Source organism: Paracoccidioides lutzii, assembly GCF_000150705.2.
Source record: "Paracoccidioides lutzii Pb01 unplaced genomic scaffold supercont2.29, whole genome shotgun sequence".
Taxonomy (NCBI): Eukaryota; Fungi; Ascomycota; class Eurotiomycetes; order Onygenales; family Ajellomycetaceae; genus Paracoccidioides; species Paracoccidioides lutzii.
Window position 1 is genome coordinate 255,494 of NW_015440975.1, and position 18,425 is coordinate 273,918.

Consider the following 18,425-nt stretch of genomic DNA (forward strand, 5'->3'; position numbering starts at 1 on the left):
ACCCTTTTTCAAGGCCGTCAAATTTGGAAATGTATCTTCATCAGCCAGGCGATATCCAAATTTCATGGCATGCTCACTTTCCAGAGGGTTGTTGATACTTGACTGAACAACGAAATATCAGTACTAACTGTGATTGAATGCTCACAGTTCCAAAGTTTATGACACAACTTACATGTAGCTGCATAGAAGCGCAATATTAGGGGAACAGGTTGATAAGCGAAAACTCAAGACAGCCGGGAATTCATACTGGTCATGATCAGTTGGCAGAAGCTAGTTAAACAATCATACAAAATGGCTCTATGATAAGAAACTCACGAGGGAATAGAGTGCATCAGATCGATACAAATACCTAGCTAGCTAAGTGTATAGCTACGCGTGTGTATATCCTGCAGATCTCGAAGAGTTGAGAGTTGAAGTTCCGTTGAAGCATTCAGGGGAATCGATGATTACGTAATCGCGCCTCAGAAAGTTAATCTCAACCCCTTTCACAACCCCTTCATCTTCCTCCTCTTTTCATCCCAGATCAACATGGCAAACCCTACCCATTGTAGCCTTTTGAGGCTTTTCAAAACCGATTCCATTCTGGCTCCTGCCAGACCCCACAAGGATGCGACTCTTTTCTATGTTAGCCCCAACGGCGGGGTTCTGTCCAGTTAATCCAACCCGTTTGCTCTGGCGCATAGGCACAGTTACAACTTGCCCCTGCGAATTCCCCCCTCAAACGCTGTCTTCGATCCTTTTTATTCTCAGATACTCAGTAGGAAATTTGATATTGGGTTTCTTCCTACGTTGTAGAACAAAAAATAAAAACAAAAATAGATAAAGTAACATCTCCTGTCACCTAAAAATTCTCAAGGATTTACTCATGATGACTAACAGCACCTTTGCAGATAGATATAATCGCTAGAATGCCGCTTGATACCCTTGCTACGGAGTTACTTCTCCACATATTTCACTCCTGCAATTCTATTGCCGATGTCTTGAATCTTTCCCTCACCTGCCGCCGTCTCCAAGGTGTATTCTCTTCCTCGCAAAAGCTCACCATTCTCGCCAACGCAGCTGAGACCGAATATGGACCTCTGGAGGACATAATACAGTTGGTCACTCAGAATGCCAGCCAACCAGCTCATATACGCCGTGAGGCACCGATTTCCATGTCCTTGATACAACAGGTCGTGGACGTTGGCCGCGTTGCCAAGAAATGGGAGGAGATCTATCCTCTTAAGAAGTGGAAAGTGGATTTCGAAAATCGTCGAGTCTTGGATTTTCGAGAACGTTTTATACTCCGCCGCGCTGTGTACCGCCTGTGGCTGTATTCGAGAGCTTTCCACTGCCAGCTATTTCCGCGAACTAGTCGCACTTTACCCTCCGTCGTCCATGAGCGAGCAGAACTCTTGCACAATTGGTCCACAAGCGAATTAGCTGAAATTGAGGATTTTCGGTTGGTTATGCGCGAGGTTATGCAGAACCAGATCTGCCCTAGCAATGACACAATCCAGCGAAAGTGCCGTAAAAGATATCTAGAAAGGACGCCAGCCTACAATATCCACTTAAGCTCCCCCTCATTACTGATGCCTTCCACTCAGTTCGCTATACTAGACTCACAATCTAAACACGAGTTTGCTTCTTCTTCCATCGACAATGGCGTTTTCTGTAGCCTTGCACCCCGCAACCATAGGCTAGCCAACGGCGTCATCTCTACAGTGAACAAATATGCCACCAAATTCCGTTCTGATCTCTACCATGAGCCAGGAGCCGAGGGATGGGGTGACCAAATCAACCACTACTATGTTGTAGAGGATATGATGAAACTGGACCCATCTCAGGTATTATGGTTAAGAGAAAACGCCCCTTTCAAGGAGCAGGTGGAAAGCTACGTTCGATGGATAGGTGACTGGTTCGAGAACAATGGCGAGACCTTCGGGCAGACGCTAGAATGGGTAATAAGTGAGCGTGGAGATGACTACATGGCCTTGCATTTTTCAATTGTAGACGGGGAAGCGGGTATCGCCAAGGCGAAGACATGACCGTCATCTTGTCATCATCTCATTTCCTACATAGATTTTCCTTTTCGTCTGAAACTTTCGGATTACGCTTACCTTTACTGGATTGGAAATTGTCTTTAAGATGCGGTTTTGGTCTTACATCATTTGGAACAAATGCATGCCAAAAATACCCACTTCAGTTGTAATTCCGCTAGAAACATTATAAATTTAATGTAATGCGACACTAGCGGTGCTTTGCCTTCTCAGTGCCAGTAATTCACTAGAAGAGCGGTGGTCAGTTTTGTAACCCAAATACTAAGTCAACTTTCATGTTAACTACAAAAGAATTTTCTGTTTTTGGTATAACTTATCATGGAGTTGTTACATATAAGAGAACCATCATCAACCTGGTTGGTAAAGAACATATGTACCTTGCCCTTGTGTATTGAGGCCACATGGCAAGGAACAAACGGTAGCCCAGTTGAAATGGGTCTCGTTTGTGGTCATGACTTTGAACTTAGGTGGTGGGTTGGGCTTTCAGAACAAAGAGGGAGAACAAATATGGAGTATATGTCGAAATCAAGGAATATTTTTAAATCATAGAACATACTCACGCAAATAGATCATTGCAAGTTATATTAGATTTTTATTAGATACCTCGACATACCCAGCTATGCTACATGTTGGCTACCATCTCATCTATTGAGATATAGTACGAGTTGCACCAATGGAGTGGAAAGAGTTAACCATGGCATGGAACCTGGGTCCTGTGCAGCAAGACCTAAAGGAGGAAGCCCATGGGGGAAGTAAAAACAGAAAAGTACAGAAGTATGGAATAAGAATTGGAAAGGAGTGGGCAACCAACAAGGCACAAGAGAAATAGAAGCTGAGTTTATTTGCAAGAAATAATTACTGGTGATGCAAAAGGAGGCAAAGAATTTGTAAAGAAAGTGGGCGTAAGAAATAAGATATAAGGGCAAAAATGGGTGTGGTGAAAAAAGGTTCAAAACAAAACAGAACATATAGAAATTCAAGAAGTGGTAGAAAACAATAAAGGTGTCCCGCAGTCCCAGATCGCGTAGCCCTGGACGTTCAATTTTCAAACACCCTCTCCCCAGCTTTCTAAATCTTTCCATGTTCGTTGTCTTCATGTCAAGCGTATTACGTTCTTCGCATTATCCTGTCCAAGGCCGTCGAATGGAAGAGGGAACAGAAAACAGGAAAGAAATCTGTGCAGGTATGCCACCCAATGGCAACTCACAGATGGCATGACACGTAAATTAACGCAACTGATAGTTTCAGTCAATCGATTCAGCAACGGGCGGGCAGACAAAAAGCATAGCAAAGTGAAGTCACCATATGTTGAGAAGAACCAAAGAGTATAACAGATCAATCATTCAACTCCAACAAGACTGACAGGGTGTACTTCTTATCAAAGTACCAAAGCCATAGCTTGGGCACCACATATATCTCGGGGGCGATGCATGCTTAACAACATTTTTGCTTTGCGTCTGCATCTTGTGTCTTCGATATCTCTATTACCTTGCGATCACCCAGAGGATTCTGCGATGAGCTACCATTTTCGAGAGCTTTGCTAGAAACAATGCGATAAATTTCTAGATGCTATTAGCACTGTTTCCCCAATAAGGCGCAACAAGAGTGTTGATAATAAAAGATTATAGAATACCTGTGAGAATGTTTTGGAAAGCAAGCTCAACATTGGTGGCGTCGAGAGCAGAAGTCTCGATGAAGGACAGTTTCATCTCGTCTATATACTGATTAGCGGGTTACGCCTACAATAAAAGATGATCTCAATTCATGGGGGATATCATACCAGCAAACTCTACCGCATCCGAAGTCTTTACATCCCGCATATGTTTTTCATCAATTTTATTTCCGACGAGCATGATGACAATGTTCTTGTCGGCATGTTCACGTAGTTCCTTCAACCACCGCTCACAATTGGCAAACGTTTGCTTTTTGGTGGTATCGTAGACAAGAAGGGCACCCACTGCGCCACGATAATATGCAGATGTAATAGCCCTGTACCGTTCCTGGCCTGCAGTATCCCAGATTTGGGCCTTGATTGTCTTGCCATCTACCTGGATAGAGCGGGTTGCGAACTCAACACCGATGGTAGACTTTGAATCGAGGTTGAACTCATTGCGAGTGAATCGGCTTAGAAGATTCGACTTTCCAACTCCAGAATCACCAATAAGCACCACTATTTACAAATAGACGCTTTATTAGTTATATGGAGTATTTCATAGGTAGAATGATTTGGGAGGTGTGGATGGTTGAGGGAGCGGTCGAGACTTCGCAGAACTGGGCCGGGGAGATAGATACCTTTGAAAAGGAACTAGGGATTGCCAAACACGTTAGATGCTCTTCAATGTATTCATGCAATGACAACGAATACTTACATCATATTCGTCGTTAGCCATGAGGGAGGATGAGGAGGGGGAAGAGCTGGAATCTCAGAGGGAAAGGGTGGACGGAAGAGTGTCTGCGTGGTCAATAGACACTGGGGATACGTAAACAAGAAAGCAGAGGTTAAGTTGACGAAAATGGAAAAGGGCGTCCCAGTCAATTGTCGTAGGTATCAAGAGGTGAGATGGACTGCGAAGGACAAGAATGTCAAGCAACTAGATGTCCGATATGGATGAACTGCGTTGTCCGTCGTAAGTTGTTAAGTTTCGAGATGGGGGACAGAGGATAACACAAAGGCTGCGTGGAGCGGCAGATTAAGTGGCTGATACCTACCAACGAGCCACTTCTGTAGGTGCACAATTCTTACCTGCGCTCAGCCAATGGGAATGGCCAATGTAGATTACTCAGCCATCCATCAATGCCAAGAAACGTTGTATATCACGTGCAGGTTCGCCGACAAAAGCTCCCAAAGAGCCGCATCCATCTTCTATCAAACAACGAAGTCGGGGACATGCGATAGATGGATATGGATAGATAGATACACAGTCATTGGTGATGAGGTGTTGGTGAGGGAGCCCAATACCAACTTTCCCCAAATTCAGGTTTCATTTGTCACGAACCGGCTCATTCTCCACGCCAGGACCCATCACCAATCATTTCATAGCTCTATGAACTGTCTTGATGTGCCTTTGACGCTTCGGCACGGCTCTAGAAGAAAAATAGCCATGAATTCAAACAGGGTTACAAGCGATGATGATGACATATCTCTCATATCTACGTGTGCTAGCGAGCCCCAGGATGAATATGAAGTGGAAACTATTCTTGCCCAGAAAGACTTTTCCACTGGAAAAGCTTATTTGGTAAAGTGGGCTGACTATCCGCTGGAGAGAGCAACATGGGAGCCCAAGGACTCCTTCTGCGATCCTACAACCTTGACAGAATGGAGACAGAAAATTTCTCGCGGGGAACATGAGTCTTTCGATGTTGATGCACTGGCGCGGAGAATCAAAGAAATTGAAGAAGCAAAGATTGACAGACACCGGAGACGTCGAGCGAAACGGATTCGCCTAGGTATTCCGGTGTCGCCTTCAACAGTCAGTTCAGGCCCAGATAGCGACGACAGTGGCTCCGACCTTGATGGCTTCATCGTTGACGATAACGTTGATGTCTTGCGGAAGAAGAGAAATCGCGTGTCCAGCAATACAAAACACACAGGCAACGAAGCAGTACTGCCATCCCGGTCCAGGAGTTCCCCAGCTAAACCATGTGCAAAGGATCACACCTCAGAATCTTTGCCACCGCCATCTACTAAAACACCGAGCAAGAAGAGTAGTAGTGATGTGTGCCCCACGACCAGGCCTGCAGCAGCAAATCACTCTTCTCTGGGATCCCCAGAAGTCAAAAAGCCTAAACCCTCAAATACCCTTCAAAGAGCTTCTTCCCAGAGCAAGACACGAGCGATTTTGAAATTGCAGACGTCAACATCCACTGACCCTCCGCATTACCCCTTGCCGCCTCAAGATCAGTCTGAAGCACCCGCCACGAGCGATGCTAGAAACATGAACTCTCAGCTTCCAGGGTCATCTATTTCCACAAGACCACTAAGTGAAATTGCTTCCATTCGTGCTAAAAAGAAAAAGTCATCGAAGCTAAACCTGTTTCGCAACTTGTCAACTAAAAACAGATACGACAAGGCCATGCACCGGGATTTAACCCCAGATATCAGGCAACTGGATTTAAGAACACCAGGTAAATGGACGCCATTGCAAAAGCCCAAAGGCCCCGCTCCAGACTCGCCATTTCCAATCGGCACGTATCGCAATTTGGAAAGCTTGTTCGTCGAACAAGATATCTCTCACCATGACTCTAACGATCGCCATAGTTTACAAAATAGCCCAACCACAGTGGATGGTTTGGTCGAGGGGAAAACTATGAACCTTCCCCGTTCAAAATACCATGCCTCTGATCAACCATCACCAAGATTGTCTCTCGACGGCTTCCCCGATAGTTACACATCTGCTGCGCACATTGACTCTCATGCATTCTCTCCAAATCAAGAAATGTCCATAAAATCAAGTAATAAGGCCGCAAAGAAAGGTATAAGAGCTAACGGCCGCTTCTTCCATTCAACAGAAGCACTTGTCCGTCTCCGGTTCGGACCAGAGGGTAAGGAGATAGGCGATGTCAGGATAGGTGGCTTGACTAAAACGACAATTTGGCAGCTGGTGCTTCTAAAATCAAAGCAGAAGATCGACATACACTTTAAAGACGTATGTAACATCGACGAATACAGACAACTGTGTCACAGGGTACGTCTTTGTTTTGACAAGGCCACACATCGATTGCTTGATCCTGACGTTCTTATTCACAGAGACAAAACCTTATGTTCTGCAGTAGTTGGGTGCTTGGCTTCGACGATACTTCCCCTGCCGTTAATGAAATGGCCAATTATTTGAGAGACAATAGATTGGCCGCTTTATGGTATCACCCTGATGAAAATATCTCTTCAGTTATGGTCGCATTTGCATTGGATTCGCCGGAGTGGAGTTTCCTCAACCAAACGTCTGACCATCCATCTGCAAAACTCCGAATTGCAGTGAGAAGCGCCCTGGCTCCAATGAGTAGTATCCAACGTACCCACGCTCTGAAAGCGACCTCTGACGGCATCGAACGTAATGCCGGCTATGAGGACAGCCTAATGCTCATGGACTCTGAGCCGACAAAGGAGATGGGTAAAAGAGATATTCCAATTCCACCTTCAATACCTTTGTCGGTCATAAAAGGGCCCACCGATATCAAGTCAACATTTCGAGAACGTTTTGGTATCACCTATGATGAGCTCAGCATAGTGAATACGTCTCACAAGAAGCGTACTGCCCGTTCCTTCTACCTACATTTTCCGGATGAGGTTGAAGATGAATTTCAGCTTGTCTTATACTTTCTAAAGCAACACGATATGGTTGTGTTTTCTAACCGAATCGAGGGAGACTGGGAGAAATTTGTCAAGACTGCAACGACCGGCACTGTTCTGGTAAGGCATCATTAGCTATACAAGTGATACTCTTTTCTGGTTAACTGATAATCGTGTATCACAGTTCCATGAAAAATTCATACATTATGATAGCATGCCTGAGTTTTCTAAACTTCTGCGAAATCCTATAAATGTGTTCAACATCTCTCTTACAGAGCCTATCAGAAACCTTCACGGTGCCAGTCACCTTGAAAGACTTTTTCCACATGGGGGAATCATTCTAATAACTGAAGATTTCATACTGAAGCACCCAAAAATCTCCTTGGATATTCTGCGATGGTTCGGACACTTTATCGAGAAAAAGTTCCCAGGGACATGGAAGATGTTTCTTAGACCCAAAGTGCAGGTTTGGTTGCTTGATCTTTGCAAAAGTTGGCCAGACGATATGTGAGTCCTTTGAAGATATTCAACTCCTTGATTCATTGGTGGCTAACTAACGATCTCGCTGTGCGTTTTCTAGACTATGGCAGATATACTATAAGATCAATAGCCTCATCCCAAAATACCCTGAAGGACATTATAACACCTACCGGCGTGAGGGCTCTCCGGACTCGCTAGATGGTCTAACAGATGACGAGGGACAACATCATCCTTTCATATCCACGCGCGAAATCCCGGATTACGGCTCGCGCCGGGAAGATGACCACCCGGATATTCCCAGGGGATTAGTCCAAGCGGAGAGAGATACAGATCATCTCGTCGAATATTTTGCCGGCCATGCGCTGATCCATGCGGAAAAGTTCCGACGATTTATAGTGCTTACCACACATAAGCCTCAGCCGCGATGGCGAGCATGGACTCACGTATGTAGATATAAATCCTATCACACTACCCCCTTGCATTTCCCCCGGCTGAAACTACGTTTTCCCTGACTTGAATGAATGGCCGCAACTAACCACTGAAACACTTCCCCATCATTAGCTCGAGATCATGGACTATCAAGAATTCAGCAAATCCTTTATGTCCTCCCACATTCCCAGCGGTAGCAAAACCAGGAAATCGTCCTCCGACTCACGTTCTGAGTACCATTCCACGTTTGGCTCGGGACAGGGTGGGGACCGCGATGCGGCTAGTAGTAAATACTCGACTCAGTCACAACGGACGGTATTGCAGTCGCCGGCATCACCGCATCGAGATCCGCGACAACATAAGTATCCTGTGGTACCTCCACCATGAAGAAGGCGATAGAGTGGCGAGGAAGGAAAGGGAAGGGGGAAAGGTGCATTGGATGCCTTTTGGGTTGTGGACGATGCGGGGATTTGATATTCTGTTTTTGCTTTTGGCATTTTGTGAAGTTATTCATCCCTTTGTTTTGGCGTTGAGTTGGGATTTTCGAAGGGAGGAAGGAGAATTCTTTTTTCATATCTCGACTTGTGCTCCTTTGGGCTTCAATTTGCTGGTAAAAATATGAATACCATCCTGTATGTATGTTCATGCATCCACATATCGACCGTTTGCTGAATAATTTTCTACAATCCAATTCCATCTACCCTTCACGGCATGTCGAATGATGCGGATGATTTGAAGCATATTGTTAGATGATAACTCAAGAACATCAACAAGAAGATTCTAAACATGCCCTTTCCATTTAAGTCATTACTAAGTTCATGAGCTACGTGACAACCGCCTAATCAACCACCTCCACTCTACCATCACCTAGATAGATGCCTATGGTCGTAACAATGAAAGGGGTGGCTGAAGATATCAAAAGAAAGAAACTCAAGAAATTCATATCATCGTCAAAAGCATTGCTCCGGTCCAAAACGAAACAAAACAGGAAACAAACAATAAAGCATTAGCAAACGGAAAAGACCTCGGTATGTTAGCTCCACAAACTGGAGAGGGAGAACGGGGAGAAGGACAGACACTTAGTAAACCGTGAGGAACCGTGAGGAAAGGAGAAATCCGTAAGACGCGGAAAGGATGAGAGTTGCGGCATGTGCTGTGCATGGAGGGTGTAAGTATCGATGAACATTCGAAAAGCAGTAGTATCGTAAATGGAGTTCAATTTCAAGGGATAACATCAAGCATCATCACCCAGCCGTGAGCAGAGTCTCGTGAGCAAGGTCTATGATTTCATGACCCAAAAAGCCCTATAACGGAAAGAAATGGAAGTTGCTATCCGCAGCACTTCCAAACCAAATAAATTTAGTTACGTTAACACATCACGAAACCCCCCCGACAGCCGCATCCGTCCTTGATCGAGATCTCCATTGTTCAAAGCTAATATCTCGATCATTACCCTCCTGACCCTCCTTCTGCTTTCTCATCTTATCCTCCCACTCGCTCTCCTCCGCTGCAATCATGGCATGGAACTTCCCACCCTGGCCTCGAGCAAGATACGCTGCCTTCGCCTTTCGGGAAGCAACGTCTTCAGTGACGAGGACAAATTTAACACTTGATCCTGGTGCTTCGAACATCGCGTCGCCCAGAATCATTTCCATTTCTGTTCGCAGACCGCGGGCCCCGGTGGCCATTGACATTGCATTGCTGGCTATTTTGTGTAGGGCTGGTGTAGTGAAACGGAGTTCAATGCCTGAGAGGGCGAAAAGAGTTGTATACTGGGCCAATAGGGAGTTGCGTGGCTCTGTTAAAATGCGGAGTAGAAGGCGGTGGGTGAGTTGGGAAAGCGCGGTTGTGATGGGGATACGACCCACGAGTTCGGGAATGAATCCATACGTTTGGAGATCAGGGGGCGTCAGAAGATCTAGGGGGTTGAAATAAGTTGGTTCTTCGTCCGCGGAACCGGATGTGGAAGGCATTGGCGCTGGGGTGAAAAATGGGAGATGCTTCTTATATAGGGCTTCCTCCGCAGAGCCCGGAAGAATGGGGATAGGCGGGCTAGAAGCTCCTTGCGACGGATTTTGCGAGCTAAACGAACTTGTTAACGCCCGTACTGGCTGGCCAAATCCAATGGAGCCACGAGATATCCTATCCATGATCACTTTGTTCAGGCCTACAAAGGCACCTGAGAAGATAAAAAGGATGTTGTCTGTCCGCACATTGTAGACTTCAGCCTTTCCAGATGACCCTGGTGGGGCTGGTGAAGAGAATGACGACCCTCCAAAGCTACCACTGCCACCCGGGTTGGAGTTCAACGATCCACCAGAACGGGGAGCGTTTCGTTCTGGCTTGGCTTGGATCTGAACGGTTGTGCCTTCAATTATTTTCAGCAAAGCTTGCTGGACGCCTTCCCCGCTCACATCCTTTCCATGGCTGACTTTTGCTGTGGCGATTTTATCGACCTCGTCAAGGCAAATTATGCCTCTTTCCGCTTGGGCTACGTCGTAATTAGCGGCAGCCAGTAACCTATGTACGCATACATCTGCATCCTCTCCAATGTAACCAGCCTGAGTGAGCGGAGTGCAGTCAGACATGCTAAATGGCACAGAGAGTACGCGAGCTAAGGTTTTGGCCATCAGGGTCTTGCCTACGCCCGACGGACCAAGGAGCAGGATATTGGACTTTTCCAGAGTCAATGGAGAAGTGTCGACGGGTAGTGGTTCCGGTCGCGATATGTCATCATTGGCTGCATGTGTATGAATGGTCCGTTGCTGACCTGGGAATTCAGCTAGAAAGAATCAGAAATCAGAATCGTTAGAGCAAGTCCAAAAGTTGTGTATATCAATTGCAACACTTGAAGCCAAGATAAACAACCAAAAATGGGCATACTCTCTACAGGATGGCTTTCCACCGACTCACGACGTGCTTGCTGGGCCATCAACTCCTCTTCCTCTTCCTCCCTCCGCTGTAGCTCCTGCACTCGCTGATAGTGATTGTAGACAGCGACACTCAGAACCTTCTTCGCCCGATCCTGCCCAACTACGAACTGATCCAGGTGTTGTTTAAGCATTTTCGGGGTCAATCGAGGGGTACCAAAGGAGGGTGCGGAGCCCAATGGGCCGGAGGTGGGGAGACCGGGCTCATAGCTGCCCGTATATGGCTGATTGGTAAAATCTGAGCGGTGGAACTGGGATGGGGAAGGGCATGAGGAAGAAGTTGAAAAGTGACGATGAATTGAATAGAGGGCTAGATACGATATGCGAACCCGTTGGCGGGCGGAAGATGTTGCCGCCGTTGTAGTTGTCCAGTCGAGGGGTCTAAGCGGGGATCTGAAAGGGCGGAGAAAGCTCATGGAGAGTCGCCTCATTGCTGTTCATCAGCTATCGTAAAGAAGAAAATGAGAAATCAAAGCCAAGGTACCGTCTTGAAGCAGACACCTCAAGGGAAAGCTGCTTGAATATCAGTCAATGCAATGACGAGGTCGTAGGCCACCATTTCCGCCGCGAAAGCGGAGAGGCACGTGCGCATTTACGTCAGTGTCACGTGGTTTGCACCCACGATTATCCATCTGCAGGTCAGGGGCATTGAAACAGATTAATGTTGAACTGGCTATATTGTTGTTGGCTTCCCATGGGTGACCCCAATGAGATAAAGAATAAAAAATATAGTTATATCTTTATATTAACTTATAGAAGCCCTGGTATTAATGCATTTATTTGCACTCACATCCCCAAAATCAACCAGGAAAACGAAATGCTACTTGTTGTTCTATACTAAGGCTGCGTGCTTCAACTGCTGTTCCGACCAATGGGGTTTCGCTGGCTTTATTTGAAAACGTATTGTCCTCTTCAAATTCTAGAAGATCCATTTCATACATTTTATAAGGTAACATTTGGTGTGTGACGCTAAAACAAGTGGACATGAAACTAAATTGAATTGAATTAGAGATATTAATAGAAGTATTTTTTTAATTACATATTAAATGAGTACTTTAATGAAATAGATATGTGAATGTTTTGATTTTACAATCATAATAAGAAACTCAATATAAGATTAGAAACTTTGAAAAAAGTATCAAATTTTAAATTTATAGTAGAAGAATTAAATTTGAATAACTTAAAAAATTTATTTTTTAGATTAAAAATTATATTAAATTAAAATAATATAAAATTCTACTATTACTTTAATATAAATATATTTTTATTATTTGAATTGTACTTTTTAACTATAATAATAATAATATAAATATAAATTTATTTTTTTAATTTATTTTTATAATTTTTAATTTATTTTTATATTTTTTAATCATTTATAGAGTTTATTATTTTAATTTTTAAATCTTTTTTTTTTAATTTTATAAATAATTATTTGAATAATTTATTACTTATATTTTATTTATATTTTTTTTTAAAATATAAATTTTATTAAATTATATTAAAGTTATTTTTATACTTATTAAGTAATATTATTTTTTAAATTAATAAACTGAAGTTATTTATAAATTTATTAAATTTTAAATAATAAAAAAATTATATAAAAAAATTATATTTAATTAATATATTTATAATTAAATATATTTAATTATTTTTTATATTATTAATATTTTTTAATTATATAAAATCTTAATTAAGATTTTATTTTAATAAATAAAAATTTTATTATTAAATATAAATTTTTTATTAATATTTATAAGTTTTTTATATTTATTATAAAGTATATTTTATATAAGTTAAATTTTTATTATAGTATATTGTATAAACAATTATAAAAATAAAAATTTTATTAAAATCTAACTTAATAGAAAATAATAACTATTTATAAAATAGATAAAAAATATATTTAAATGTAAAAGAATAAATATCAATAATAATAAAAATAAATTAAATATTTTTAACTGTAAAAAATTATTTTTATGTAAAGTTAAAAACTTTGATGAAGTTTTATTTTATTATTTTAATGAATTTTAATTCATTGCTAACAGTATTAGATAATATTACTACTGTAATATGATAACTTTAACTATAAAAGTAATAGTAATTATTTAGCAATTATTTAAAAATTACTCTATGAAAATTATTTAATAATAATATAACAACTATTTAATAAACAACTATTTTATAGAGACTGTTTAGCAATAATATAGTAATTATCTTATAAATAATTATTTCACAGAGAGATTATCTAGTAACAATATAGTAATTACTAGTAAAAAAAGATATAAAAAAATTCTTTTATAGATTTTTATTTTATAAATTATTTTAATATTTATTTAATTAGTTTATTTAATTGATAATTAAATATTTATTTATCTATATCTAAATTAAAACTATAATAATTGCAAATTAAATTATTAATTTTATAAAAATATATATTAATTAAAAAATTAAAAATTTTAATATTTAAAAATTATAATTAATATATAAAATATAAAAATAAAATTATTTTAAATTTTTATTTTTATTTATTTTTAATTTTAATATAATAATTAAATATTTATTTAAATTAATTAAAATTATAATAATTTTTATTTTAACTTTTTATAAAAATTATAAAATAAAATAAATATTTTTTTAATTTTTTTAATTATATATTTAATATCTTATTTTTTTGATAAATAAAAATAAATATGAAAAATATATTATTTATATATATTTTAATAATTAATAATATAAATTTATATTATATAATAATAATCCTTTTTATTTTAAATTATTTAATTAATATATTATATTTAAATATTTAGAGATTATAAAATCTGAATATAAAATTAAATTTATATTATTATATAATATAATAGATTATTTATAATATAAATAAATATTACTATTTTCTTTTCTTTTATTAAATTTAGTATTATATTATATAATAATTAGTAATATAGAGAATTTCTTTTTATATAATTTAACTTATATTTACTTTTTAATAAATATTAATTAAATTTTTTTTTATAAATATAAATTAAAAATAATATTTAAAATATTTAAAATAATATAAAATTTTATATTTTTAAATTTTTATTTAATATAAAAAATTATATAAAAATAAAAAATTTAATTATATTAAATATAAAATATTAAATAAATAATTATATTATATATTATATTTTATTATAAATATATTATAATATTAACTTTTAAATTTTTATTAATTATTATAAAAAATATATTATATTTTTAATTATTATTTTTTATTTTATTTAAATATTTTTTAAATATTTTATTTTTTAGTTATATATTTATATTAATTAAAAATATTTAATATAATTTTTGATTATTATTTAATAAAAAATTAAAAGTTTATAAATATTATTTTTTAATTAATATATTAAAATATTTTAATATAAATTTTATATTTATCAGAATCAGATTTTTTTTATATTTAATTAAAAAATTTTAATTTTTTAATATTATAAATTTTTAAAATAATTTAAAAATTATTTATATAATATTATTTTATTTATAAAAAAAATAAATAATATAAAAATATAATTAATTTTATATATTTTATTTTAATTTAAATTAATTTTAATTTTTTTAATTTTAATTTTTTTTTAAATAATTATAAAATTTTTATTATTAATTTATATAATTTAACTATATTATAATATAAAATAAAAATTAGAAATTAATTAATTAATATTATATTAATATTATAACTTTATTTAAAGTTAAAATAATAATAAAATAAAATAATTTCTTAAAATAAAGTAATTTTTTAAAATAAATATATTATAATAATTAATATATTAAAAATAAAATATTTAATAAAAGATATATATAAATATTTATAAAATATTTTTTATTTAAATTATTTAATTTTAATTTTATTATAATATTTTTAATATATAATTTTTTTTATAAATATTTATAATTAAAACTATATAAAATTTTATTTTTTATATAATATAATAAATATATATTAATATTATTTAATTTTTTAAAAAAATATTATATTAATAAAAATAAAAATAAATTTAATTTTTAAGATTTTAATAACTTTTAAAAATTTTTTATATTATTTTAATTATATAAAACTTAATAATTTAAAAATTTAGTACTTTTTAAATTTAGTTAAGAAAGCAATAAAAAATACTTTTAAAGCTATTAAATAGAATATTATTACATATTTAAACTCTGATAACAGAAGTGATAAGGATGAAATATAACTATAAAAGCTCTTCCACAAATTATAGTTTCAAAGGCTTTGAATTTAATAAAAAGGCTTTTCTTGTATGAGGAGCAGCATGACCAGGAAGATCAGAATCTAATCCAACAGATTAATTATTCCGAGAGAAGATTAAAAGCACAGAAGCTAGCAGCAGGATATTCAGGCGTACTTTGAATGTTCAATTTCTATATAGGGAATTCCTCTATACAACGAATAAGGCTTCCAAGATTAAATCGTTATAGAGAGTTTACTGTATAGGGTGGGATGTGGCCAACTCGTACGTTACATTGTTGCCACTTAACCACGTAACAGGCCCCACCCCCGACTTTTTGGTTTTATCATGCAAGGGAGAGAGGGCCCTCGGCGTTGCTGGAACGGTGTGGACCAATGATCCTTGATTGGTCTAAACATCATAGTCTATTAAGGGTTCTTCATAAACATCGCGAGATATTCAAGGTGTTAACTAGTTATACCCGTACAATGGCTAATGGAAAATAGATTACATACAGGTTATGGGGATCCAGGAGGCTTATCACGGATGGTAACGTAACACAGTTAGTTAGCATAGCAAATGCAAAACGCAAGGCAGGAATGAGGATACTGTTCACTATTGAGACCTTCGCTCTTTTCTGTCATCGCCGCAGAGCAGCGTAAATAGATAAATAGAGGTTCACTCCCCTCACAACCGCCAATTCCCAACTCGTCCCACTATTCCCCCGTGCAAACTTGAAAGCACAATATATTGAATCGAGTTCTGCTTGAATCAAGCTGGATACTTAACTTAGCACAGTAAGTGTTGTTCTGTCTTGGTTAGCTCCTCAAAATGGTGTGCTGATAGATACAATTTGGAGATACCTGAAGGACAATGGCGCCGCTCAGTTCCGACGAGCTGAAAAATGTTGTTTCCGTCCTGGCGCAGAAACTCGATTCCTTAGATATCGACTATGCCATCATGGGGGGGGCTGCGACTTGTCTGCTGAGTGGAGACCCAGATCGAAGGACCGAAGACATCGACCTCGTGATCCATGTTGACCACCGCAAGATTACCGCAGACAACCTTACAACTCAGCTTCTCACATCCTTCCCGTCCGACTTTGAAGGAGTCAGCCAATTTGGGCACACCATTCCCGCATACAAACTGCGCCGTCCAGGAGGTGCCGTTCAGTTGGTGGAACTGGAAGTATTTGACTACCAAAGCTGGCCGCAACGTCCTCAATATAATCTTCAGGCTGCTACACGGACGACGTTGAATATCAACGGTCAAAAAGTCAAACTCTTCAGCCCTGAATGGATCCTGCGTGAAAAGATCCTGTCCCAGTATCAGCGCCAAGGTAGTCGTAAAGAAGGAACCGATATTCGTGATATCATTAGTATGATCCCTTTGGCTGTGCCGGGCAGACCGGAGCTAAACTTCAACGGAAGCCAAGAGTTGCAAACTGCATTGGCAAATCTTGTGCAAAAGAGGCCAGATTTGCGTCAGTCTTTGAAGGTCAAGATCAAATGCAGCGCTGTCTTCCAGAACTAGCAAGTTTCTCCACCAATTTTCCAACCCAGTTATTGATCAAGCGGCAGAATTTTAAGAAAGGTAGAAGATTTCAAAACCCTCATTCGGCTGAATTTTGAGTTCATAGGAGAGAAGCCTTGCTATCTGTGGTGGCCAGTGCTGGGTGATGCTGCCGATGTTACTACAACCAGGAAACATTTGTGGGGTAGTAGTTAGTTCTTGTTTGATCAGACTTTGGAAATGATATATGATCTGAATTGCTTTGTTGAAATCTTCTTCGACAAGGAAATCATGTATTTGGAGCTGAATTAAAACATGATCTAATGGTATTTCCCCTCATATCTATTGGCAGCTCTTTGCCTGAACCGAGACGTTTTGAAATGCGCCGGTCCAAGGGGCCGAATTTAGTCTCGCGGATTCGACCAAAGTTGACACTATACCATTCCACTGCCTGTTCATCCACACAATGATCGAGGGCATCATTATCAACCTCCAGGTATCCTGTCATCAGGGACACCCAGGATCTCAAAGTCTCGCCCCACGCCGAAAAACCAGCCTCTTTTTCTTCATCAATCGCAGCCTTAACAAAGCTTTCAACCAGTGCCTGCTCAAGTGGGTAGTGTAAATTGCCGTAGATATTATATTGCTTTGTTGTCTCTGTGTGGGAAGCATCTTCAAGAGAAAAGTGTGCAAAAGAATTTGGAAACAGGTACACCTGCATGCCTTTTTCTCCTACACCACCGGGTGGATAATTAAATATTGCACAAGACTGATCCAAACGTTTGTAGCCGGCATTTATTTCGTCCAGCACCCCTTGGGGGTTTGGAAGGTTCTTAAGAATCTCAGGAGGAGGAGAGCGATTTGGAATACTTGGGATGAATCCCGCGTTCTTGAGCTTTTCAATGGCGGCAGTGTGATCATTATCTTGCACCACAATCATGGCGGTCTAGGTGGATGATAAGACGGTTAGCAAAAATTGGGAATAGTTGAATTTGCGCTTTTACTTCAGAAGGCACACATTCTTACCCCAAGGCCTATAGGTACACCCAGATACCACATTGCAAGCGTTCCCCAAGAAATCACAGGTAGCGGTTGAAGTATTGTACTAAGTCTCAATGAGAACCTCTCGGGCTCAGTCTGTCTCGGACGCCTGAACATAGCTGTGCGGGGAAATCCAAGTCTGTCTGATTTGTCTTAGAGGGATCGATGTCTCCCGCACAAAAAAAAGGAGATATGACAATTAAGGGAGAGGAGGTAAGGAGGATGATAGACCGTAAGAGATTCGCGATGCAGGCTTGTATAGCAAATTGAAAACGGGGTGATTGTTGATAGGAGGTGATGTCACTGAGCCTTCCCAGAGAGTGGAACTGTCTTTGTCACGTGATACTAACGACAGGATCTGTTCCTTCGGATGAAAGGCAAGCTAACTCTATATACACTAGTCACGTAGGACCATCCCAAATCCGTATCGTCTCATCTGCCCTGTTTGATGGGGCCTCAGAGCCTATAATTATGGACATTCATT

The 18,425-nt window shown here is 38.8% G+C and overlaps 6 protein-coding genes across 6 annotated transcripts; 3 read left to right on the forward strand and 3 right to left on the reverse strand.

Annotated features, from left to right (window-relative positions):
• Positions 1-908: 908 nt before the first annotated feature.
• PAAG_08092 (F-box domain-containing protein) lies at positions 909-2,027 on the forward strand (the record flags this gene model as incomplete). Its single annotated transcript, XM_002789979.2, has 1 exon — positions 909-2,027. One exon carries the CDS (start codon positions 909-911, stop codon positions 2,025-2,027), a length of 1,119 nt encoding a protein of 372 aa, XP_002790025.1.
• A 1,446-nt stretch (positions 2,028-3,473) lies between these two features.
• On the reverse strand, positions 3,474-4,429 carry PAAG_08093 (GTP-binding protein ypt3; the record flags this gene model as incomplete). Its single annotated transcript, XM_015846423.1, has 5 exons — positions 3,474-3,601; positions 3,673-3,753; positions 3,820-4,209; positions 4,332-4,344; positions 4,409-4,429. 5 exons carry the CDS (start codon positions 4,427-4,429, stop codon positions 3,474-3,476), a joined length of 633 nt encoding a protein of 210 aa, XP_015700858.1.
• Positions 4,430-5,140: 711 nt separating this feature from the next.
• On the forward strand, positions 5,141-8,622 carry PAAG_08094 (hypothetical protein; the record flags this gene model as incomplete). Its single annotated transcript, XM_015846424.1, has 5 exons — positions 5,141-6,724; positions 6,787-7,446; positions 7,511-7,833; positions 7,907-8,249; positions 8,368-8,622. The coding sequence occupies 5 exons, from the start codon at positions 5,141-5,143 to the stop codon at positions 8,620-8,622; spliced, it is 3,165 nt and encodes a 1,054-aa protein (XP_015700859.1).
• A 989-nt stretch (positions 8,623-9,611) lies between these two features.
• Positions 9,612-11,596, reverse strand: PAAG_08095 (ATP-dependent Clp protease ATP-binding subunit clpX; the record flags this gene model as incomplete). The annotated part of the gene is made up of 2 exons (XM_002789982.2): positions 9,612-11,017; positions 11,119-11,596. The coding sequence occupies 2 exons, from the start codon at positions 11,594-11,596 to the stop codon at positions 9,612-9,614; spliced, it is 1,884 nt and encodes a 627-aa protein (XP_002790028.2).
• A 4,665-nt stretch (positions 11,597-16,261) lies between these two features.
• Positions 16,262-16,921, forward strand: PAAG_08096 (hypothetical protein; the record flags this gene model as incomplete). The annotated part of the gene is made up of 1 exon (XM_002789983.2): positions 16,262-16,921. One exon carries the CDS (start codon positions 16,262-16,264, stop codon positions 16,919-16,921), a length of 660 nt encoding a protein of 219 aa, XP_002790029.1.
• Positions 16,922-17,189: 268 nt separating this feature from the next.
• Positions 17,190-18,058, reverse strand: PAAG_08097 (hypothetical protein; the record flags this gene model as incomplete). The annotated part of the gene is made up of 2 exons (XM_002789984.2): positions 17,190-17,846; positions 17,927-18,058. 2 exons carry the CDS (start codon positions 18,056-18,058, stop codon positions 17,190-17,192), a joined length of 789 nt encoding a protein of 262 aa, XP_002790030.1.
• Between the last annotated feature and the right edge of the window lie 367 nt (positions 18,059-18,425).